The following is a 25,419-nucleotide window of genomic DNA, read 5'->3' on the forward strand; positions in this document are numbered from 1 at the left end:
ACGAGGACAAGATTTAGTAAATGACTAGCTATTCTTGAATTTCATGAACGCTTTCTCTACTCGGACTAGAAAGACACTTTGGCTAGAGGTGGGCGTTGTAAGGACAGTGACTAACTCGGCTATTTTGTGCTGGTATCATCAATCAATGTCAATGGCAACAGGACACTAGACTTTTTGTCTCTGTCATTCGTAACCGACGTATTTTCTTTCCGAAGCGAAGCGTACTCAATCTAAAAATAAGCTGCTATTTTGTTGACACTTTGACGTCACCTAGTAACTAGACTCAAACTAAAGCATGAAGTCTTGCTTCGGCAAATGACTACAATTGAACCAAAAAAAAAAAATTGCACAAAAGAGAAAGTGTGTTCTGATTAATCACATTATTTCAGTCAGTTGCAATGCCAACTATACATTCTAATCAATTATTTGGTTGTTCCTTGACGCAAACCCTTCGATTTCGGAGTCTCTCGTTCACTCTCAACTCTGAGCCGATAGATTCAGATTTTTTGGAGTTTTTACTCACAACAATGTGTACTTTCGATAATCAGTAAAAATAATATAACTGTTAAAACCCTAAGCAATAATTATATTCATTTATTTAAATATTTTAAACATAATTAAGGACTTATGGAGTTATAATACACACACACACACACACACACACATATATATATATATATATATATATATATATATATATATATATATATATATATATATATATATTCTTCTTCTTCTTCGTTCCTCTGATGGACATCTATGGCTGCAGTCCGATATCTGCTATGAAGTCTGTGGTCCGCTTTAGGTCCTCAGCCTCACCATAGAGCTTTGTGTTGAGTGTTGTAGGGGTGACCCAGTGGTTCGAACGTTGCACGTTGTATAATGGGCAATCCATAAGCACATGTAAAGTGGTTTCATGGTCGGTTCCACATGGGCAATAAGGGGTTGTTCCAATACCTAGCTTTGTAAACATATGTCCTCTTAGTCTATTGTGTCCTGTTCGGAGGCGGAATAGAGTGACTTGGCTACTTCGCTGAATGGCATGGATTGGATCCTGCTATATATATATATATATATAAATAATGCGAAATAAAATTTTTCGAAAACTCATGAAGTAAATTCAAAACTTTTTATTTAAAACCTCATATTTTATACATATAATATGACCACTCGTCAAATCCAAATACAAAGTAGGTATTAGTATTACAAAGCTTTAGTATTCTTGAAAATATTTTTAAATCCTTTGACTTTCGATAAGTAGGGGATTGTTAAAACTTTAATGGGAAATAATAAACATAATATCACGTCTTAACAAAGTGGAATTGAACAATATAATGATGAACCAGTGTGATGACGATGATAACAACTTAAGACTTGTGACAACAAAACAGAAATTAAAACGTTCATGGTTATTTAGCGATTAAAACAGCACATTGGAGACTGGTGTAACTTGCGTAATTTTTATGACAATCAATTCAGCCTTTATGACTATTTCTTTAATTCTGATTATAATATTTTACAGAAAATTCAAACGTATCCGAAAGATAATTACACGCAGACACATTCAAAATGAACGACACAATGTTGGAGTGGTTTGATGAAGACGATAGCCATGCAACACTTTAACATCAACAACAAAACAACAGCAGCAGAAACACGAAGAATGTTAGTCTAAATGTCCAAAAAATATAGAAAATTTTAACCGAAATCATTTTCAAATGCCTTTTGACCCATTGTGATGAAATTTTATGGAAATAAAGATAAAGGGAGTAAATCTGAAAACAAACAAATGTGTTGTTCATTCATGAGTCAGATTTACTCCCTTTATCTTTATCTCCATTTTAATGACTCATTTAGGCACCTCTATTTATTAGATGAAATTCTAACATTTCTTTGGAGTTATGGTTACCTGAAAACCCAACGTAATCAGTCAATTAAATGTTTACAGTTACTGTTGGATCATTTGGCTAAAAAGACATGGAAATGATCAACGAAAGGAATCGTCATATTCTCTGGGTTGACACCAGGTTGAGTATACACTTTCTGCTTCAAACGGCTGAAGAACGCCTCGCGTACATCGTCCGAAAGATATACATAGCAAGATAGAGTGTTCAGATAATTTAGAATAGAGTCTAGTCCAGGTGTGATCCCTTTACCAGGAATACATTCTCTCCTGACTGCAATAAAGAAACTGCAAGAATCCATCGGTTTCAATTCCTCAAAATCCGATGTATAAACATCGGTTAACAATGGTTTCCCGAGCATCTCACACGCTTCAGCCCATTGGTTTTTTATTTCTTTAAACCAAGGTTCATCAATCTGTTCACAATAGCTAAGAGAGATGAGTTTTCCACCGGGAACCAGAACTCGGTGGATCTCTCTCAGACTTTTATCATCACAAAACCAATGTAGACACGAGGCACAGAGTATGTTCTGTACTGAATTATCTGGTATGGGAATACTTGAAGCATTCACTGTCACTGTCTCTACAGGCAGTGATTTCGATTTAAGTATCTCAAGGAAATCTCCTGAAATATCCGTTGCTAGATATCTGTATCCAGGGGGAATTTTCGGGGCAACCAATTCAGTCAATTTTCCTGATCCTGCGCCAAGTTCAAGGATTTCGTATTTTAAAGAACTTGAACTCGTTTCCTTTGGCAACATAATTTCTTCCAAGATCATCTCGACACCCTTTTCGGAATAACCGGGACGGTACTTTTCATATTCCGTTAAATGCTTTACAAATACCATTGGGCCATCTTTGGTGAGATTCTGTAGAGAAACAAAAATATTATGTTAAATATAAATATAGGTTGAGCAAAAAGTTGAAATTTATTTCTAAATTTAATGCAGTATGGCATTTTTTTTTTGGTGAGGAGCAAAGAATTGTGTACGATAATTTCCTAAAGGAATACATTGAGTGATATCTGATGTTTTTTTTGTTTTGTTTTTTTTTTGGGGGGGGGGGGGGGTGGGCCTATTTTAAGATGTTTAACGGCGCTTTGACTTTGAACATTATTAGGCTATTTACGTGCCAGTGTCCAGCTTTGATTACTCTTTGTCAGTCTATGGAAGCAAATGCTGCTTTATGTCTATCAAACTCTACTTGTACATGGTTTAAAATTGACTAAAACAGGGAGTTCGAATCCTTTTTATTATAGTATCGAGGCCTCACATGTTCTCAATGCACACTCAATCAATACGTTCAACAGTGAGGTCGAAATTAAAACTTTTACAAGAAGGCTTTTATCCCTTACTAGGAGGACGCGGTGAGTGAGATCCACAGACGAGAGAGAAAGAGCTGTGGTGAGACCTATCCGGAGAAAAAGTCGGACGAAAACTAAAGCTATGTGTATGCTATTTACAGTGAATCGAAATAAAATCTTCAAAGATAAGGAATTACCCCCCCCCCCCCCCCCCATCACAAAAAAAAGATAAACAACCAAAAAATCAAACATAAAAAGAAAAAACAAACAAATAAAAAGATAACCAAACATTTTTAAGAAATCAAAGATTAAGACATTCTTAAAGCGAACAATCCTTCCCCCCCCCCCCCCCCCCCCCCCCCCCCCCCATTCAAAAAACAAAACCAAACAAAGAAACAAGACCCCCCCCCCCCCCCCCCCCCACGCCCTAAAAAAATAAATAAATAAAAAATGAACAAAATCAAAAATCAAACACGAACACACACCTCTGCAGTCGTATTTTTCACCCATTGTGGATAGGGAGAGACGTTTCTCAACTAATGAAACGTTTATTAGCACTATTCAGTATCAGGTACTGAATAGTGGTTTTACTTTTTTACGAAACTCGCCGAAACCCTACAATATGCGGCAAAGTTATGGAAAGTAGGCAATCAGTGGGGAGTGAACCTGAGACTCAGGGATGTGTACACAAGTGGGGAGTGAACCTGAGACTATGGTTCTCGGCGGGTTTCAGCGAGTTTCATATAAAAGCAATTACTTTTTTACGAAACCCGACGAAACCTGGCAATATCCGACAAAATTACGGGAAGTAGGCAACAGTGGGGAGTGAACCTGAGACTCTGGGTTTCGTAGAAAAGCAATACGAAGGTGGAGGGGGGAATTACTTTTTTACGAAACCCGCCAAAACCCATCAGTTAGGGGAAGTAGGCAGCAGTGGGGAGTGAACCTGGGACTCAGGGAGGTGTACACCAGTGGAGAGTAAACATGGGATTTGGGCACCGATGAGGATTGAACCTGGGACTGCGAGAGGTTGATACCAGTAGACAGTGATCCCAGAAGGTACTTTTCTTTTCCGAAACCTACCGAAATTGTCATGTTATGGGAAGTGGACACCAATGAGCAATGAACCGGGACTCAGGGAAGTGCACACCAGCTGGGAGTGAACCTGGGACTATGAGAAGAGGATATCAGTGGAAAATGAACCTGGGACTATGTGAGATGGATACCAGTGTGAAATGAAGCCGGACTATGGGAGTTGGGTACCATACGAGAATTAAGCAATTACTTATTTACAAAACCCGCCGAAAACCATAGTCTTAGGTTTACTTCCCACCAGTGTACACTTCCCTGAGTCTCAGGTTCACTCCCCACTATTGCCTTCTTCCCATAAATTTGTCGGATATAGTCGGGTTTCGGCGTTCGTAAAATAAGTAATTGCTTTATTTACAAACCCCGCCGAAACCCAGTCCCAGGTTCACTCCCCAATGGTGTATACTTCCCTGAGTCCCAGGTTCACTCCCCACTGCTACCTACTTCCCATAACTTTGTCGGGTTTCGACAGGTTCCGTAAAAAGAGAAACACCCCTAAAAAAACATTTGTATTCAGTACATAGATGTCAATTGTAGTCTGATATTCAGTATCTATTTAAACATTTCAACAAAAAAATTTCGGAGACGTAAAAATATAGCCAAGATGGTTTTAAAACAGGTTTAAATTTTGGTAGGCTTTATTTATTACATTATTCCTTTATTTTCAATTTATCAATTATTGAATTTATTCATTTGTTAAATTCATTATTCATCAATTTATTTTCTTATTTACATAGTTATTTATTTACCTATGTATTTATTATTAATATCATCATCATCATCATCATCATCATCATCATCATCATCATCATCATCACATCATCATCATCATCAATCATCATAATCTATTTATTTATTATTTATTTATTTATTTGCTTATTATTATTATTATTATTATTATTATTATTATTATTATTATTATTATTATTATTATTATTATTATTATTATTATATTATTATAATTATTATTATTATTATTATTATTATTATTATTATTATTATTATTATTATTATTATTATTATTATTATTACAAGTAAATAAAATGATTAAATTAAAAGATTAAAAACAGTAATAGACAAACGGAATTTTTAAAAATATTGAGAAAAAAAAAAGTTACCCCTAATGGGATTCGAACCCTTTACCTTTAAGTTCAGAAACAACTTAACCACCAAGCGACAGATTCACTCCACTTCTGAAGACATTAATTCATGTTTATTTAGACATTTAAATTTTTTATTTGAATGCCACTCTTATTTTGATATTTTATATTATGTCAATACGCTTCAACGGTCGTGACGTCACTTCCCTCGTAATGACGCATGGTAACTTAGTAACTGGCTCTAAACTATCGGAACAATGGCGGACGCCCTTATGAAATATTTCTCCGACGAGCATAGAAGCGTATCCAGAGGAGAAAAAAAACCCATTATAAATCTGATCATGTTTTGACTTTTACACATTCTGATCACAAGACATATGAAAAGCTCTACTTGCAAGAAGAATAAAAAGTACCGATTTTCTTTGTTTAGAACCACTATGTCCGCCGTTGCTGGCGACGATTACGTGAATCCAATTACACAATAGCAGAAATTAAAAAAATAACGATCAAAATATCTTGACAACTTATGTTACGAACAACTCGGGCTGTAAGTATTTGCACGTGTTCAATCTGGAAGTAGGTCAGCAGTTTGTTGACATTGCAACCGAGATGTCTCACTTTTCACTCTCTCTATTAAAAAGAGTTCCTTGTGGATACTGAATAGAACAGTAAAGTTTGCTGCCCCAAACGTAAACAAAGGTCGAGAAGCACATGGCAAACCACATGTTCCTGTCTTGACAGCTCACGTTCCAATGTAAATAATAGAAAGAAAATAACCTTTAAAATTTGGTTGTTAGGTGGCAAAAGAAACACATATTCATAAATACTCGATCATGCATCAAATAATGTCTAGATATGGATATTTTATGGAACAAAAGGTAAAATTTATCAAAAGTTACGTCTATCTATTTTTAGACCAGAGCAAATTATTGCGCTGGTGTGAACAAAACGAGAATTATTCGGAGCCTGATTTTCATAATAATTTAGTCTTATATTATTATTTCTGCAACTGTTAGATTTTATGTTAACATATTTTCAATACTGAAAGTGTATTGCCTACAACTCAAACTACAAAATTGGGAGACCTATATTGTGCGTAAATTATTCCGGTCCCTAACGGAAATCACTAGCAACTTGTCATTGTTTACGTTTGGGGCAGCAAACTTTACTGTTCTATAGGGAATGAGATTAGCGGAAGAGTAGCGTCCCTTGATTGGACGTCACCCATAGTCTGTGACGTCACCGGCGGAAAAGTTATTAGAGAGAGAACGTCATGTTGGATGTGCGCATGCGTTTCTCGTCCTCGCTTCCGGTGAAAGCGGCTTGAGACACTTCAAAACCAAATTGACGTTCTCTCTGTAAGGTGACGTCCAATCAAGGGACGCTCCTCTTCCGCAAATCTCATTCCCTATTGTGGTTTTGCACTATTCAGTATTTGATACTGAATAACCACTTCGTTCTTTAAACGCGTGGAGGTGAACTAGTATATTAAACAATCGCGGAAAATAAAAAGCATTGACATTATAAAAAAATTAAAAAAAATTTTAATTGAGTTTTCTATAGCGCAATATCCACTAAACGTACGTGCTCAAAGCGCTTTACAAAGGGTCCCTGGCCAACAGCAACACATAACATGTAGGACGAGACATGACGCCTGTCAGGCGATATTACAGTTTTTTGGGACAGAGACAACGCTGTTCACGGCCAGGTACTCATTTTACACCTGAGTACCGTGAGAGAATGTGAGTAAAGAGCCTTCTCCAAGGACTCAACTATGCGCCGAGCGAGGCTCGAACCCAGGAACTTCCGATCCGAAAGCGAGTGTCATACCACAAGACCACATGAGGAAACAATGGTTGACTGTGTTGTCCACTCGTCTCTGAACAAAAACTGCTTATCCCCCGTCGTCAAGATCGTCTTCCGTTGTTGATACATCACGCAAAAGACCAATCGATTTGTTTATAGATAGAATGCGATTGGCCAAGGAGTTCACAACATTGCCATCCGGAAGTATAACGGACCAACACACAAACGCTGTGTAACCATGAACTTTTATAGTCTGGTTAATACAGTTTAGTGAGAACAACTCACAAACGCGGATGGCAAAAACAATAACAAAGGCCTGAGTGACGTCATCTGCATACTATCTATACTTCCCGATGGAAATGTTGTGAGCTTCTTAGCCAAGCGCATACTATCTATAAAGTGAATGAGTTTTTTTTTAAAAACCGCCAATGTGGCAACTCAGTCACTGAGATAATTCGAAGATGACGTCACTCAAGCCTTTGTTGTTATATTTTGCCATCCGCGTTTGTGAGTGTGAGTTATTCTCACTGAACTTTATTAACCAGACTATAAAAGTTCATGGTTACACATAGTTTTGCGTGTTCGTCCGTTATACTTCCGGATGGCAATGTTATGAACTTCTTAGCCAAGCGCATACTATCAATAAACAAAGCAAGATGGCGGCAGGTGACCCTTGACCGATTAACCGTAAAAAATCGAGGTGCTTAAATGAGGTCAATAACATATATATATAGGAAAATAAAGGGAGAGAGAGATAGAGATAGAGAGAAAGGGGTGGGGGGGGGGGGAGGGGGGAGGAAACAGTGAGAGACAGGGTCCGGACAAAACTAAGTAATATCATTCCAGGACAACGACAGGAAACAATTGGAAAACGGGTAGAGGGGGATAGAAGACACATCATGTACCTCCCCGCCCACTATGGGAGGTCAGGATCCCCACCCAGATTATTTAGTCTCGGACTAGCTGGGCTTTTGCCTAGAAATGGGCGTGGCTAGTCCTGACCTAGTCCTGACCTATCCCTTGACTCTATCGGTTATTTTGTGCTGCTGTTTGGGTTCTTCTGACGCAAAAGATTTAATCAGCGCTACATCCGCTTTCGTTTTGTTTAGATTCTATTTCCTTTTGAAATTCATTGACGAAAATAGAGCTCAACAAGAGAAAAACTATAACTTTTCAAACCCTGAAACTGCAGCCCTCCTGGAAAATACAATTATGTCGAGATTGCAGCACTCCGTGACACTGCGAAAAAAAGAGAAGTACATATATTTTTTCTTTGTCACTAATGAAATGAAATAAAAATAGGCTATAGCACGGTCACTGACACTGGGCATCTGTAGGACTGTAGACTGTAGGCTAATACACAACCTCAAACATTTGTCAGTCCATATCTTTGCTTTTATGAGGTCTATTTTCATTATGAAAAGTTCAAAGTGAACAACTAAATGACGCCGATTCAGTGGTGTATTTGGTTTATCTTCATGTGAATAAATATTTTATTATTGACTTTTCCAAAATTCCAATAGGTCATTCATTTGTATGTCGTGATCTATTTTTCCTTGATTTCAGCTGTCTCAGCTCTAAACTATACTTTTCTTTATCAATAAATAATTCATTTTCTGTTTGCAATGTATTACAGAGATGATTTACCACATGTAAAAATTTCAAAGTTGTATCTGAAGCTGTTTCTGAATTATACTTGATTATGCATTGGGATGCTGTGCTTTCGTCATATTTTTTTCCTATTAAGCTATATAGAGATTTTCCACCACATAAACGGTCATAACTTTTTAACCAGTTGAGATAGAGCGATACTTTTTTCACTCTAGTTAATGTTTCACTCCCCTTTATTTTTCTACGCTAAATTAATACCCATAGCCACTATTTTGAAAAATTCTTACAAGTGCCTACTGTGGGTCCCTGTCACTCACAATGTTGCTTTGTATTTGTATACCTCGTGTTTATCTACTTCCTATCTCCCTGCTCTGCTCTCTGATCCACCCTTTTACTACTTGGCAAGAACAGGCAAGGTGGCAACCCGGTCTCGGGTTTCTAAAAAAAAAAAAAAAATAGAAAATTAATGAAAAAAAAACAAACAAAAAAAACAGGTTGGCATGTTCAATGAAAATTTTAAAGCATCATAATAGCCGACATGGCACCCATAATTTATCAATAAACAATATAAATAGATGTACTGTAGTGCGGAGGTTAGGCAATAAATTTCACCCTTCCTCTTTGCACCTACTAAGTGGGGCTTTGTTGTCTTGTAGTATGACACTTGCATTTGGACCCGTAGGCCCAAGATTCAAGTCCCTCCCTGAGTGGTTCAAAGTCGAGTCATTGGAAAAGGCTCCTTATTGAGTAATTGGCCATTAAAAGTAATGACTCTGTCGGGGAAAAGTTGTAATATTGCGGTGTTGCTATTGGCTTGGAGCCCCTTACAGAGCTTTGAGCATGTTTAGCAGTATACAATCTAGCATATGTGTCAGTTGCCACAAAAAATGACAAAAGTTTTAAGCTTTCAACTCACTTGAATATTTAGAACAAGTCAACCAGAAAAATTCGAAATGAAGTGGAAGTGAAAATAAACTTCTTTCTAAAAGTAAAAGGTTGTTTTTTTTTCTTTTTAAAAAAAATTCCCAAGCGGTGTCTTTATTTATTCTTTGTTTTTTTTCAGTGCAAAAAATAACAGAAAATCGCTAATGCGTCAAAAGTTATAACCGCAACAAACGTAAATGCTAGGATAATGCTCTTTATATATGCTCAATTTTTTTTTTTTTTTTTTGTCTTTTAGAAAATATTTTAAAAAACTAATTATAAATGAAATTCTACCACAACATTATCATATTTAAAAAATTATGAAATTTTGAAAAATTAGGAGACTAATTTAATGCTGTACTGGTTTAGGGCAAGCCGTTTACGGGTTTGGGGCATGAGCATACATATTTGGGGTGCGGGGGTTTGGTATCTATTTTCGGTTTTTAAGCAAGGTTAACTGATAATACCTCATATGTATTTACATCAAACTAGCAAAAGATGTCAAATAATTGCAGTTAGAGCTGTTGGAATTTGAGGTATAGAAAAGCATACAGATTTAGGGCGACCTACCCGAGTACATTTGATAAGCAAGAAATAAATCTTCACCCTCTCCAGTCAGACCCTACAAATATTTAATGATAAAATGCCAATTTAAGAGGTATGACTGATAATAATCTACACTCAAAAGCATGACATTTTTTATGCAAATAATTTAAAGGATACAGACTAATTATACAAGTAAAGTTTGCTACAACCATAATAATAAATAAAGATTTTATGGCAACAAAAAGCAATCAATAGAACTGATTCAAGTGCAAAATGAATGTCCTCAACAATCTCATTACATAATCGTTGATTTACATATTTTTTTCTCCTTTTTCATTTTCAGGTTTGGGAAAAGATCAGAATGAGAATCAATGCGGAATTCTCAAAAACCGTTCGGTGATGGAGCTAAAAAAAAAATTCAAGGACACGAAAAGAATAGTCCAAAGTCATGTTGATTCTGTAAAGTAGACCGGAGGGGAAAACCAGGACCCTCTTCAATCTTTACTGAACAAGTACCGGTACTCGTCATTATTGGCGAGTGTAGTAACATTGTTGATGGTATTCAAGGTAAATTTCTTCAATTATAATAGTTCCATACATTGTTCTGTATACAAATGTAAAAGGCTGTCATCTAGGCATTCCATGAATAAAGTAGTAGTAGTAGCATATGGCTACACCTCCAAATTTATTCCGTCAACCCAGCTTCTAAAGTCTTCCTCCCCCTAAGGACGGTTTCATAGCCACCTTCAAGTTTAGTGACTGGACAGTGGAGGACGATGTGATCGCTGGCCTCTGGGGCTGCCTGACATGAATACAGAGAGTACCTTACAATATTTTAAACAAGTAATTTGTACTATGTATGCATGCATCTTTTGTGATCGTCTAATATTGACATCCTTACAATTGCCTATGCACTGATTCATTTTTCTCTAACATAACTATCCTCTTTTGGTAGTTCAGTCTCAAAAGTATATCACCTCTATTGCATATCTAACAACTGCCTCTGGGACACGTTTCCTCTTGATTTTTTATCAATTTTAAAAACATTAAAAGAATAAATGAAGGCTGAAGTCGAGTATCAAAACAAGATTATTCACATTTAATAATTCAATGGTAGTTAAAATCTTGAAATTTACTTTTCACCATCAATCCTGAAGTAGCTGACAAAATTATATGAATATTTCAAATTTGAAATAAGTGATGGAGCAAGAGCTTTTGTGTCATAAGGGATTGCCATGTATTTTTTATCACAAATCGTCAAAGTGGCATCACGCAACATTGTATTGAAATTCCACTTTGGAATTGGGTCCTGTAAAGATTTATTTTGTTTCATTTAGTGTTTTATTTAGGGCAAGCCAATGGCACAGCGAGTTATCATGCTTGCATATGAATCAAAGTGTCATGGGTTCAATTCCCAGCAGATTTGTTACTTCTGGATTCATGGGTCTCAAGATCAGAAGATAAGATTACACTTGGATGCATTTCATGGTTAAAAAAAAAAAAAGAGCCAGAGACCGGTAATTATATGATGCAAATTTTACATTAAAAATCAATTGATATCGTATCATATTAAAATTGATATAAATAGAATTAAAATCATTATAATTTCATAACAATTCACCTTTAAGAAAAAAACACCACTGTGTTCCTCCTCATTAAGTTTGTAATGGGTAATCTGGACTTGAAGTGCAGCTTGTGAATTCTATACTTCATTTAATTCAAATTTATCAACAATTTTCTTTACAGTAATGGGCACTGAGAGTTTGGTTCCGAATCCCAGTCCAGCCAGAAATATTATTGACATATCTGACTGTAATCTTGGAGATTACACCATAATCAGTAAGCATAATTCTTTTGCTACAAAGTCATTAAATTATTAATAGAATTTCACCCGAAAGACTAAAGAAATTTTTTTTTAAAATGAGCTTTTGTATATAACAATAAACACTAAACGTGCTCAAAGCGCTTTACAAGGGGTCCCTGACCAACAGCAACATTTAGAACGGGACATGACGTCTGTTAGGCGATATTACATTTTTTCGGACAGAGACAACACTGTTAACGGCCAGGTACTCATTTTACACCTGAGTACGGTGAGAGAATGTGAGTAAAGAGTCTTTTCCAAGGACTCAACTATGCGCCGTTCGAGGCTCAGGGCCAGGACCTTCCGATCCGAAAACGAGTGTCATACCACAAGACCACATAGCCACTAACAGTGTATTTAACACATTGACAACAGTACTGAAAGGACTATCACGGCTAACAAGTTGGTCAAAATGGGGGACATTGAAGTGACAGTGGGACCACGAAGTATAACATAAGTGTGGTTGTGTGATTTTGTTTAATTAACATTCTTTATTTGTTTGTTTTTAATGGTTTTACGGCGCTTGCAACACATTAAGGTCATATCAGTGCCAGTAAAAAGGAAGAAAATGGGATAGCAAAATGTTCTAGAATTATAAATCCTCTTCTGTTTTTAATTGCTTGCGACATATTTAGGTCATTTCAGCAAAAAGGATGCAAATGGATAGTCAAGCAATTCTAGATTAACAATTCAAAGCACTAATAAGTAAAACAAAAAGGGAATGGTTCTTATATGGAATGGATGTAGATTCCAAGAGCATGCCATCGGTGTACTTAGTTTGAAGTCACCTAAAAGTGTCGTCCAGGCACAAGCACAGGTCCCCATTAAGAGGAACACACTCAAATGCTTACTTATCACATATTACATATGTAAAAAAAAATACTGGTTCCCCCTTAGAGAAAAATACTCAAACAAAAAGATGATTTACAAGGAAATAAAACAAAAATGCATACTGTTGCTGAGTCCATTGTTTTCTCAAATATATTTATATTAACACTTTTAAGCACTGACAAACAGTTTATAAGGATTTGTTTAAAAAGTGGGATGTAGTTCTAAAATCATCTTAATTAAATGGCCAGCATTTCATGTTGCTTAAGGAGATAACATTGTTCAAAAGTTTTTATCATTCCAAATTCTGACTTTGACCTGAAGACTATGTGGGATCAGAGAAGTTTCAAAATGAAATGACGTTTTTGATTTCAGCACCACTTGATTTCATAATGTGGCCAGTTTCATAATTCACAGATATAAACATGTTTTGTTTCAATGCAGTGAAAAAGATGTTCTAAAGATTTTTTTTCCTCCACAGCTTCAACACTAGCCAGACAGATTGATATGAATGAGATTAATGAAATCAGTTTTGTTGATTGCTCTGTGGTGGAGTTAGTAGTTGTAGTAGATGATTTGTCAAATCACTTTCAAGAGGAGAGAACAGAAACTCTTCCCCATACACCAGAGGAGTGGAATGCCTCAGATGGCATTAGCCAAAGATTACGACAAGCTGGCCCCAAGAGGAGATGACAGATCACTGACAATCCATTAGTGGATCAATGGCTGCAGTCGGAAATACTCCATTATAAAAAAAACCCAACTCCATTGTTGAACAAAATACCATAAAAATTGAATACATGAAATTTAAGATGAGGCATCTTAATTATGACACTACTTATAATTAAATTACTCTTTTTATATGTTTTGATATTATAGCTGTCATCTGCATTTTTTGCCAAATTGGGACCTAAAATTTGCCAAAAAAAAACCCCCAAAATTTGCCAAGAAATTTGCCAAAAAATTTGCCGAGGAGAGCTAAGCGTTTCAGTAAAAATTAACACGCGATACAGAAAATAAAAATTATAAAAGACAATTAATTACATTTAAGGAGGCTACATTTATTAATTTACACAATGTAAAGCGATTTATGCGCCCAAACTTTTAGACAATCACACACACACACACACACAAACAAACGTACACTTTCAGTCAGACTCATCAAAGGTCTAGTTTTCTTTTACTACTAAAAAAAAAGAGGAATCGATAAACTTATTGTAGTAAAGGAAAACTAGTCCTTTGATGTTGTTTTCTGTGAGTCTACGCCTTCTGGAAGACAAGACAAGATTGTAAAGAGAAAAACTTCGCTCAGCATCAGCTGACGAGCATGTTGAGAAGGCATACCGGGACGCCAATGCAGCGAGAGCTAGAACATAATCTGCCACAGACTTCCAAAATAGGGTCAGATGTATAATTCCAGTATCAGACTCTTTCACAGCACTGGGCCCCAGTTTCTCAATATACCTCGTGAACTCATGCTGAGGAATATCACAAAAATTGGGAATTGCAGTGTATGCAGATACACTGCGAGCATGAGATCATTATCCGTAGAGAGTAGCTTCCCTTGGTTTGGGCCCAGGCAAAGCTGCAACATTTCTCAAGTTTCGCACTTTCTTTTTCGTTATTTTGTTTTCACTTCTTTTTTTTCCCCAAAATTTGCCACGCGATTTGCCAATTTTCCCAAAATTTGCCACGATTTGCCAATTTTGGGAAATTTGCGGATCGCCCTGATTTGCGGCCGCAAAAAATGCAGATGACAGTTATAGGAAATTAATTCATGTATGAAAATCACAGCTGGGAGCGTTCACAAATGACATCATCATTTAGTTTCTATCCATGACCCAATTGGTTTCTAATGTCTTGAATTTGAATATTAATTCAATCACATGTATTTTGAGTCAATTTTAAAAATGGTTTAAAGCAATCCATGGAGACATGTTGCAATACATTTGTCCATAGTTTAGAAAAAATTGGCCTCATAGTATCTTAGAAAATCGCAGTTAAAACCTGTCTTATGAATTGCCTTAAACCATTTTTTAAAAATGGTTCTTGAGATTTTCTAATTGTTATTTAGAGGGGTTTTAGTCCTGTATTTATCTCAATCTGTACTTTTGATAGAGCTGATATGTTTTTGTTAAAATTTACTTAAAATCGCATGCATGCAGTGTTTAAGGCCGTTTTTTTACTACAATCACTCCATTGTTCCTTATGTTATTGGTAGAACAAATCCTCTGGAATAAATACAGATTGTTATTTTGGCCTATTGTCACAAACTTGTACAGTGGCATGGCGATTTAAGACCCTTATCACAAATGTGACTTGGGACTATCCTGGGCTTTGGCTAAGCGGCTGGTATAATGATTTATACAAAAGGTCTTACAATATGTAATTGTCTTATGACAATAGGGCAGTTAAAATTTGATTGCTCAACTCAGGATTTTGATGACCTTAAAAAAAGAAAATTTTAATGCCCCTATGTTTTCTTTTTGATAACCGACTGAGGCATGAGAATTCTTGTTTAGTTTTCCAATTTATATCAGACCCATTCCAGAAAAAATTACAGTGAATGCACTTTAATACTTCCTGCAAAACAGGTTTGTTTTTGTTTTTAAGGGTTTTACAGCACTTGCAACACATCAGCGCCAGTAAAAAGGAGTAAAATGGGATAGTCAAAGAGTACTAGATGCCTGATAGGCGACTTGTAGTTATATGATATAGAAATTTGTTTCCATATGACCAGCTGGAACAATAATTAAAACAGCGTGACATTTATGGAGCTCATCACAATAAGAATACTGCACACAGTATACTTGCAGAGTGATGTACTACATTAATGATTATATTTATTTCCTGATTAGAGAGGTTCAACGATATTTCTAAAAGCACTATTAATCAAAGTCAGCCTGGCTGCCTTGCCAGCAGCAAGACGTTCTGTTCAGATGCTTCTTCCTGAGTCCCAATAGGAGAAAAGTTATGATTGCTGTCATCATCATCATTACGGTTGTTTTCTTCCATGGGTAGGCCAGCACCGACAGCAAAGTTGTGGAGCCAAAAACACATAAATAACCTTGCAGGCTCTGTCAGGCGTCATTCTGAGCTCGTCATGGAGACAATTCCATCTTCTTTTAACCACTCCAATGACTCTGTTGAAATGACAATAATTGCTTGTATTTGTACATGTACACTAACAACCAATTAAAATTAAATGGACCTCTCTCTCTCTCTCTCTCTCTCTCTCTCTCTCTTCTCTCTCTCTCTCTCTCTCTCTCTCTCTCTCTCTCTCTCTCTCTCTCTCTCTCTCTTTCTCTCTCTCTCTTTATTTGTTTTTTTTGTTTGTTTTTTTTTTTCTCAGTCATTTAATTAGAATTAGAAGGGAAAGAATTATAATGGTTAATCTGAGTTCTTCAAAAAAAAATAAATGTAATGTTTATACTAGCATGACAATGACAGTATGATTACAACTATTTTTTTGGTTAATTTTCTTTTATTTTCATTGATCATTTGCAAATTTTATTGTTAAAGTGGATATAAAAATAAACCTGAAATATTAAATTTCAAAAATTATCAAAATGTTATTGTTTCCTGGAGGGTGGGATTATATGATTGGTAAAACTTACCTTTCAATTGTACATTTTGTGATACGATGGGCGGTGTTAAATGCCTCTTCTCCTCTATTTTGGGGGTTTTGGTATTGGGGTCATTAGCCAATTTCTTAACATATAACGACTGTCTCCAAGGATCACACCATCCAAAGCCCTGCGATGTGGATCCTCAAATGCAAAGAATAGCCCAGATTTCCTAAAGTATTTTGCATCATGCACTGAACCAGGCCACTTAGGAACGAAGTTTATAACTTATAAAATTGCATCAGAGACGACCTAAAAATGGGAGAAGGAAAATTTTGCATATAATAAAACCTGCAATAAAATCTAAATCAGGAAGTGTAGTCAACTTACGTACAGTACAGCTCGCGCACAATGGCCTCTTATAAAATAATAAAATTCCTTTTATTCATCCCATAGGAGAAATGTGTCTCAGGGTCTGTTCCAAGGGAAGAATGGAATAACCCAGGCGTCAGGGAATGGAGATGGGATGAGGGTGGGGGAGTAATAGTCATTGGGTGACCTTTTAACAACCATGTACTTTGTGTAACATACCATGACGACTCAACAAAAGGCTAGTGGGTGGGAGGCAAGTGACAGACTGATCAATATGTTGATAGTCCTATGCCAAATAAAGCGAATGATGTGTGACAACTGACTGATTGAGTAACTGTGCCTGATGAAAACTGATTGGGTAATGAGCTTTTATGTGAAGCCTGATGATGTCTTTTCTTATCACTGGGATGGTGCTTTACTATTACAAGTTTTGAAGAGCATTTAGTAATGGTAGTGGCTGAGAGTGGTGGGGTTAGAATGGATGGAGGCAGAGGAGAGGGGAACAGAGGAACAAACCATTGCATTGTTCCAACTTGCCCCTTTTTCTGATGTAATGTAAGTGGTAGAAAGGGGGGGGGGGATAGTGATTGGGTAGCTAGGTCTGTCAGATCTCATGAAAGTACTTTGTGATAGACTACCTTCCTATCCAAAGGGTAGCAAGCAATTGTTATTGTCTGAAACCGGGATAAACCCTGGCTCCTTGGGCTTCATGCCTCTGAAGGACTGCTATTCATTAAATTTTATTTTTTTTCATTTCAAATATTTAAAGATATTTAAACGGGTCTTTGATGTGAAGTTGGTCCCTCTAGCTCAATTATTAGGGTATTCGCTTTACATGCTAAGGGCAAAGTAGAGATTTTTATTTGACCCCACTGACCACCCAGGAATGATGGGGAATCTGTATTTGTTAGATCTAGTGGAAAGTACTTTACAATAAACCTGTGTCCTATCCAAGGGGTAGCAAGCAATTACTATTGTCCGTTTCACACTAAAGAAACAGAGATAAACTCCCGCTACACCAGCCTTGCAGCTCTGAAGGAGTGAAGGAAGAACTATTTGATGCGATTACTTTCAGCATGATGTCTTTGTGCGGATGTGGTCTGGTGGTATGACACTCGCTTTTGGATCGGAAGGTCCTGGGTTCGAGCCTCGCGCTCGGCACATAGTTGAGTCCTTGGAAAAGGCACTTTACTTACATTCTCTCACTGTACTCATGTGTAAAATGAGTACCTGGCCGTTCGCAGCGGTGTCTTTGTCCGAAAAATTGTAATATCGCCTAACAGGCGCATGTCTCGTCCTACATGTTAAATGTTGCTGTTGACCAGGGTCCACTTGTAAAGCGCTTTGAGCACATTTAGTGGATATTGCGCTATATAAAGCTAAATTTTAATTATATTTTTAAAAATGTCTTTGTACTTGACACTTGTGGCTCACCAGTATGGTCTTTCCTTTTACCCAAAAGATACCTAGTTTGAATATACACCATGGCATGTGGCCATCAACAAGCGACCTCTCCCTAGCTCAATTTGCAGCGCTGTGCTGCGGCTGACACCCGAGTTATTTCAGTATTCCCATTGAATAAACCCTAAGACAAATTTCCGCATGAGGACTATTAAAGGGAAATTTATAATTATTATTTACTTTATTGGGAGAAGGTTCCTGTATCACATCATTCATTTAATGACGTAGCCAACTAGTAGCAAATCATGGCATATGGCATTGAAATTAGAATGAATGGCGAAGTGATAAGAATAAGTAAGAGAGGTGTCAATTATGCGAAATGACAATGGAGTGTGTGAGTGCCTGTGTGTATGCATGTGTATCATATTGTACACAAACGTAACTGTCAATGTAACAGTAAATCTTCGGTGGTCGAAATAACAGGGCGCACTAAAATAAAACCTTGAATTAATCAAATCCTTTTTTACATTGGCTAGGTGAAATTAGTTCAAGTAAGGAATGGAATGACAACTAAAAATAATAAGGAAAAAATTTGGGATATTCGAATGAGTTCAAGTTCAAGGAAACTGTACTCGAATATATTACTTTCACTTTTTAAAGTCTATCCAGTGAAATATTTTATTTAAATTGACCGTAGACAACATCTTTGTAATGTGTATTTGAAGTGAAATTTTAAAAACAAGACACAAGTTTTGAAACAACATATTACGATTTTTTAACAGCTTTGGTATAACCGCAAGAGAGGATTTATAATTGATTCATATTAAATTAAACTGAGCTTTATATAGCGCAATATCCACTGAATGTGCTCAAAGCGCTTTACAATAGTTCCCTGGTCAACAGCAACATTTAACATGTAGGACGGGACATGACGCCTGTCAGGCGATATTACAATTTTTCGGACAAAGACAACACTGTTAACGGCCAGGTACTCATTATACACCTGAGTACAGTGAGAGAATGTGAGTAAAGAGTCTTTTCCAAGGACTCAACTATGCGCCGAGCACGAGGCTCGAACCCAGGACCTTCCGATTCGATATTCTTATTTTTATTTTTGTTGTTTGTATTTCTTGTAATGTTTCGAATGGCTCTGACTTCTGCTTCGTATTGAAATAGCGTCATAGTTTGTATTTTACTCTCTCATCTATTATAATATTATAACGGTAAATCTCATCATTTAAGCTGGGATGAAATAAACTAATTTTCCTTAAGCATTAAGGCAACGTGCACTTATTTGCAGGTCTGATAACCCAATACATCATGAGCTCATTGTTATAATGAAAATCTCAAAAAATTACACAAAATAATGTCCAGTGCAACAATGTTAAACGAGCCCATATTGCAATCGGATGTCAGACCAGCATATATGCATATAAAGATAACATTCCCTTTTTTCATCCAATGGGGAAATTTGTCTGTCTTTAGGAACTATTCCAAGGGAATACTGGAATAACCCAGACATCAGCCGCAGTGCAGTGCCGCAAATGGAACTAGGACGAGATGGATTGCTCAAGGCCACACAGTACAACGGGTGATCAAACTAATTACCTTTTGGATACAAAGTAAAGACCACACTGCTCAGCCACGCTTACCCATCGCCTCGAGTGAAAAATCCTATTTTAAAGATTGATTCTCCTCAGCAATTTGTCAGTCCAACTGTACAAATTTTTTCTTCTTCAATTCTAAACTGGTTTTGCTCATGAAAAATGTTCCCTTTCAAAATATTACAATTACAGTTACAGTGAAAATAATCTCCAACAAGTGCTCGAAAATTGGTTAAGGGAATGCAAAATTCAATAGTGCCAGAGAGCGGTGAAAAAATTTCCATTCCATGTCATACCAGTAACAGTCATAGTGGTTTGTATGTGATGATTAGAGAGATCTACCAACACTAACACTTAGTTTGACTAGCTAGTTCAGTTGAGAAGAAGAAGAGGAGGAGGAAGAAGTGGGAGAAGAAGATGAATATGATGATGTTGATGAAGAAGGACGAGGAGGTGTGAAGATGAAGGAGGAGAAGAAGAAGAAGTCTTGGCACCGATTTTGGGTTGGATGCATGAGAATGTAAGAAAACTTCTAGATTAGTCTAGTATGAGATTAGAATTAAAATGAATACAAATACTAACCTTTCCTCCAGAGAAGACGATCAACGTCGTCTTTTACAAGATCACAAAGTATAAACATGTGTTCACGATGAAAACGGAAATGTTCGTATATTTCATCGTCGTTAAACGAATCGATGGGATTAAGTCTGACCCGAAACACCCTCTCCAGTTGAATCAGTGTTCTCTGACGAATTTGAAACAGCACAGCTGCCGCCATTTTCATGTGTTGACAGTTGTTTTGGCAGTACTGTCAATGACAGTGTCATAGTCATAGTCGCACGAATCACGTCATGTGATCGAGAGTAACTTCGCATTGCTTTGCTTGGCACAAAAATAAAAGGGGGTAGGGGGTGTTTTAGCTAAACAACATAATTTTCATATTAAAAAAATAAGCTAGTTGTGTGTTTGTTATTCTCTAAATATCTAAATCTAAACTTCGAACCAAGCGAAGCTGAAATCTCAGACTCAGACTCACTGAGACACTCAACTTCATCAGATTTATTAGTTTCCCGGACAAAAATGTGTGCTTTCGACGATGTGACCTTTAAACCGTTTCCATTAGCATTGACAAATATCAACAGATTACTTTTGTCGTTATAATTCTTTTTCTATGTATTTTTTTCTCGCGAACCGAGTCGTCTAACATTGGCCGCCATCTTTGTTGACGCCGTTTCTTAGTTACTAGTCAGAGACTAAACGATCAAGTCCGACTCGAGCAAGTGACTAAATCTTGGCCAAACTTAGTCCGAAGGTGACGTGATTTTAGTCTGGGACTAGCTTAGTCAGCTCACATTAAATCCGATTTTTTCTAGTCATTTACTAAAGTCAGAGATAGTCCGGGACTAAGCGCTAGTCCGCGTTCATTAGAACGGGCCCAAGTGACTAAATCTTGGCCAAACTTAGTCCGAAGGTGACGTGATTTTAGTCTGGGACTAGCTTAGTCAGCTCACATTAAATCCGATTTTTTCTAGTCATTTACTAAAGTCAGAGATAGTCCGGGACTAAGCGCTAGTCCGCGTTCATTAGAACGGGCCCAGGTGTGTCGTGAATTCAACTATCTACATGTACTTACGTTTTGAGGTCCGGATGTCTCTTCCTGTTGATCACTCATTTTTATTTTTATACACTTGCACTAAGTAGAAAAAAACCGTGGACAAATTGTGTCTTACAAAAAAAAATCTTAATAAGTGTTGTAGGTGGAGACTGTTATCATCAAGTCATTCAACATCTCATGCAGAACTGGCGGTCCACGCGCAGCCGAAATTAAATTTCAGATAGGCTGACGGCGGCCTTTATCAGCCTGTTGGCTGAGTCGCGTCACGCCCAAGGAATTTACCCAATGGAAACCGTACGGTGCTTTTATTGGCTAACCAACCAGCGGCCTCGATGAGAAAAATATCCGCCATTTTGATGTTGGCTGGGAATCGCGTTACTATAGTAAACAAGCGCTGATCGGCCGTTCATGAAAACAAGTTGCTGCTCGCTCGTTCTCTCGTGTTCAGATTCTTTTTGGGGGAGTAGATAATGAGTTCCCTATATGGCCATGTCAATCATGTAGATATCCTTTGATGATATAAGCCTACTCTTTGATATCTGTAGTCGCCTTTTCGTTTTCTACGGTCACTCATTGCTAAACTCCGCCCAGAAACGATTTCATAGGTCCGTCCATCACCAAATTTCAAACTTTTGTTCTCGTGAGTTCTTAAGTTTTTTGACTGAAGAACGATTGGTTACTGAGCATCTTGACCCTTCAACGATTGGTCGCTCTTGCAGCTCACGTGTCAACAGCCGTCAACAATGAATTGAATCATCGTTGAGGCAGTGGAAGACGGCCATGGAATAGTTGCGTCACATCGCCACGTTGTTGGAATAAATTATCCAGGCATGGTCGATAGGTAAAAAAGCCAAATTATGTTCTAGTTACATTTGAAACAAACAAAGTATATCACTGATCTCGTCTCTTTGAGATATAAAGAATGATATAAAAATCAAGAAAATCGGCCGATAAATAAAAAAGTTGCTAAAAAATAGCTAAAATAAACAAAAGCAATTTTTAAAATCAAATTTATTCGTAAAACAGTTGGTTTTCAACCGATTTTTATGAAACAAAGACCAATGTACTTCTTTTTTTCAAGCTGATGTCAGCAATGTGACTTTCAAACTCCTCAGAATTATATTTTTTACTTTTAGATTTTAGCTTTTAGGCCTACTCAATAAGGTGTTATATTCCTTGCATAACAATAGCGTAATACATCGACTGGGAGAAGCGTCTTTGTTTCGGCCAGCTGGATAGATAGCCTGTGATTGGTCGAAGACTTGAACCTTGATTCACAATTCTGCACGAACGGACCCTGGCGGGCTATCAAAGAGGTGTAACAAATTTATTTACCGACTATTTTTCTTGGTCCTAAAATTACAAAGTAATAATTTCGCATCAGAAAAAATAACTCTGAAGTTCCTATCTCTTTATTACAATAAAATTGATACCTCGAATGACAAAATCGACCCACAAATAAGGGAGTTATAAATTATTCATAATATTTTTAAAAGTTTACAATAATTGTCTTCAAAGTCATTTTTCATCACCAAAGTCGTAATTTTTTACCGATTTTTACCAAACAAAGTGCAATGTCAATGATTTTCACCCGCAAATAAAATAGGATTTAAATCGCAATTTCTGAAACATAATTTCTTTTCTGTCGGCAAATTTATAAAAATCAAAGCTGAAAACACCCTGCGGCAGTGACAGGGCCTGTCATTTCCTTCACAACGATTGGATTTTACTTACTGAGGCCAGTCTTGACTACCCCGCCCATGAATATTTGGCCGTTGTCGGTTTTTGTCGGGTTGAATCTTAAAGAGTTTAACTCAAAATTATTCAAAACGATCTCTCTAAAATGATATAAATGTGACTTCTTAAGGTTTTCTTCACGGTCAAAGCCACACAACATTCTATTAATGATTACGTCCGAGGCAAAAAGGAATATTGACAGGTCGACCGAGAGTTGAACTCGTGAGACGACAAACATCAATGCGAAGTGTAGCGAGAGTCAAGCTATTGTTTGTCTTGTCCTATTCTATATAGAGAAAAGGATAAATAGTATAGCCTCGTGTGTGAGTGGTTGCGTGTCATAGTCTTGTTTTTAAATTGTTTCTGTTGTTTATGTGTGTAGTGATGACTCTCTCACACTCAATTTCAATGCCGAAAGAGGAATTCCCGCACACAAGAAAGGGGAATTGGGACTTTGTAGATATTATATCTACACCATTAAGACGCCGGAGCTTTTAACTTTGATTGTATAATCTTCAAAGATCAAACCCGAGCCCGCTGTCAAAGATTTATACAATAACCCCTTACCAATTGCCTGGAAGTGGAATTTTACGAGCCCGAGCCTGTTATCAGACGAATATATCATCCAAGCCTGTCAACTGCCTGGAAACGTAAACTTACGAACCTGACATATTATCACAAGTTACGTAATATATTCACATCTCTATTTGTAACTGCCACGATCACTGTTTATCTCTTTTAATTAAATTTCATCATTATTTTTATTTCATTGTAAACAAATCGTTAATTGTTTTTCATTTATAGTTACTAGTAAATTCTGGGGCCTCATTCTACATATATCTTTATGCATAGTCGAGTAGCTCTTTACTCACTTGAGACCATGACATTTTGTATAGTATCTAGTTCTAAATAGATAACTGATTAGAATTATATTATGATATATAAACACGATGCCAAATACAATTCCGAAGTTTCCTTATTTCAAATGAAGTAAAGCTCCAAAACCTAATGGTAGTGATTGTAGTACTGAGTGTTAGTGAGGTGATGTGGTGTTGGTGGTGGTTGTAGTTGTAGTAGTAATAGTGATGATGATGTGGTGGTGGTGATGATTGTAGTTGTAGTAGTAGTGGTAGTGATGATGATGTGGTGGCGGTTGTAGTAGTAGTGGTAATGGTAATGATATGGTGGTGGTGGTGGTTGTAGTAGTAGTGGTCGTGATGATGATGTGGTGGTGGTGTTTGTAGTAGTAGTGGTAATGATGCGGCTATGTGGTCTAGTAGTATGACACTTGCTTCGGATCGGAAGGTCCTGGGTTCGAGCCTCGCGCTCGGCGCATAGTTGAGTCCTTGGAAAAGGCTCTTTACTCATATTCTCTCACCGTACTCAGGTGTAAAATGAGTACCTGGCCGTTAACAGAGTTGTCTTTGTCCGAAAAATTGTAATATCGCCTAACAGGCGTCATGTCCCGTCCTACATGTTAAATGTTGACCAGGGACCCCTTGTAAAGCGCTTTGAGCACATTTAGTAGATATTGCTCTATATAAAGCTCAATTAAAAAAAAAATATTTCAATGATGATGATATGGTGGTGGTGGTTGCAGTAGTAGTAGTGGTAGTGATGATAATGTGGTGGTGGTTGTAGTTGTAGTAGTAGTGATAGTGATGTTGATGTGGTGGTGGTTGTAGTAGTAGTGGTAGTGATGATGATGTGGTTGTGGTGGTTGTAGTAGTAGTTGTAACGGTGATGATATGATGGTAGTGGTGGTTGCAGTAGTAGTGGTAGTGATGACGATGTGGTTGTGGTGGTTGTAGTAGTAGTGGTAATGGTAATGATATGGTGGAAGTGTGGTTGTAGTAGTAGTGGTAATGGTAATGATATGGTGGTGGTTGTAGTAGTAGTGGTCGTGATGACGATGTGGTTGTGGTGGTTGTAGTAGTAGTGGTAGTGATGCTATTGTGGTGGTGGTTGTAGTAGTTGAGGTAGTGATGTGGTGGTGGTTGTAGTAGTAGTGGTGGTGGTGGTTGTGGTAGTAGTGGTAATGATGATGATATGGTGGTGGTGGTTGTAAGTAGTAGTGGTAGTGATGACGATGTGGTTGTGGTGATTGTAGTAGTGGTAGTGATGATGATGTGCTGGTGGTGGTGTAGTAG

General features: G+C 37.1%; 1 protein-coding gene and 1 long non-coding RNA gene across 2 annotated transcripts; one reads left to right on the forward strand and one right to left on the reverse strand.

Annotated features, from left to right (window-relative positions):
* Positions 1 to 1,114: 1,114 nt before the first annotated feature.
* Positions 1,115 to 21,761, reverse strand: LOC144956668 (uncharacterized). The gene is made up of 2 exons (XM_078887319.1): positions 21,551 to 21,761; positions 1,115 to 2,772 (listed from the first exon to the last, which is right to left on the reverse strand). The coding sequence occupies exons 1-2, from the start codon at positions 21,587 to 21,589 to the stop codon at positions 1,960 to 1,962; spliced, it is 852 nt and encodes a 283-aa protein (XP_078743445.1). The 5' UTR covers positions 21,590 to 21,761; the 3' UTR covers positions 1,115 to 1,959.
* On the forward strand, positions 10,765 to 13,474 carry LOC144956665 (uncharacterized). The gene is made up of 3 exons (XR_013641995.1): positions 10,765 to 10,849; positions 12,029 to 12,121; positions 13,456 to 13,474. It is a non-coding gene; the product is annotated as an uncharacterized LOC144956665 (long non-coding RNA).
* Positions 21,762 to 25,419: the final 3,658 nt, after the last annotated feature.

The sequence above is a fragment of the Berghia stephanieae genome, chromosome 11 (genome assembly GCF_034508935.2).
Source record: "Berghia stephanieae isolate SIO BIC M18660-M18661 chromosome 11, UCSD_Bste_1.3, whole genome shotgun sequence".
Classification (NCBI taxonomy): Eukaryota; Metazoa; Mollusca; class Gastropoda; order Nudibranchia; family Aeolidiidae; genus Berghia; species Berghia stephanieae.

Bases quoted from the DNA above. Each gene is read 5' to 3' on its own strand.
- LOC144956668 (XM_078887319.1), bottom strand. From the start codon at position 21,589: ATGAGTGATCAACAGGAAGAGACATCCGGACCTCAAAAC. The intron at 2,773-21,550 runs GTAAGTACATGT...GTTTCTCTACAG, and splicing joins AGACATCCGGACCTCAAAAC to AATCTCACCAAAGATGGCCC.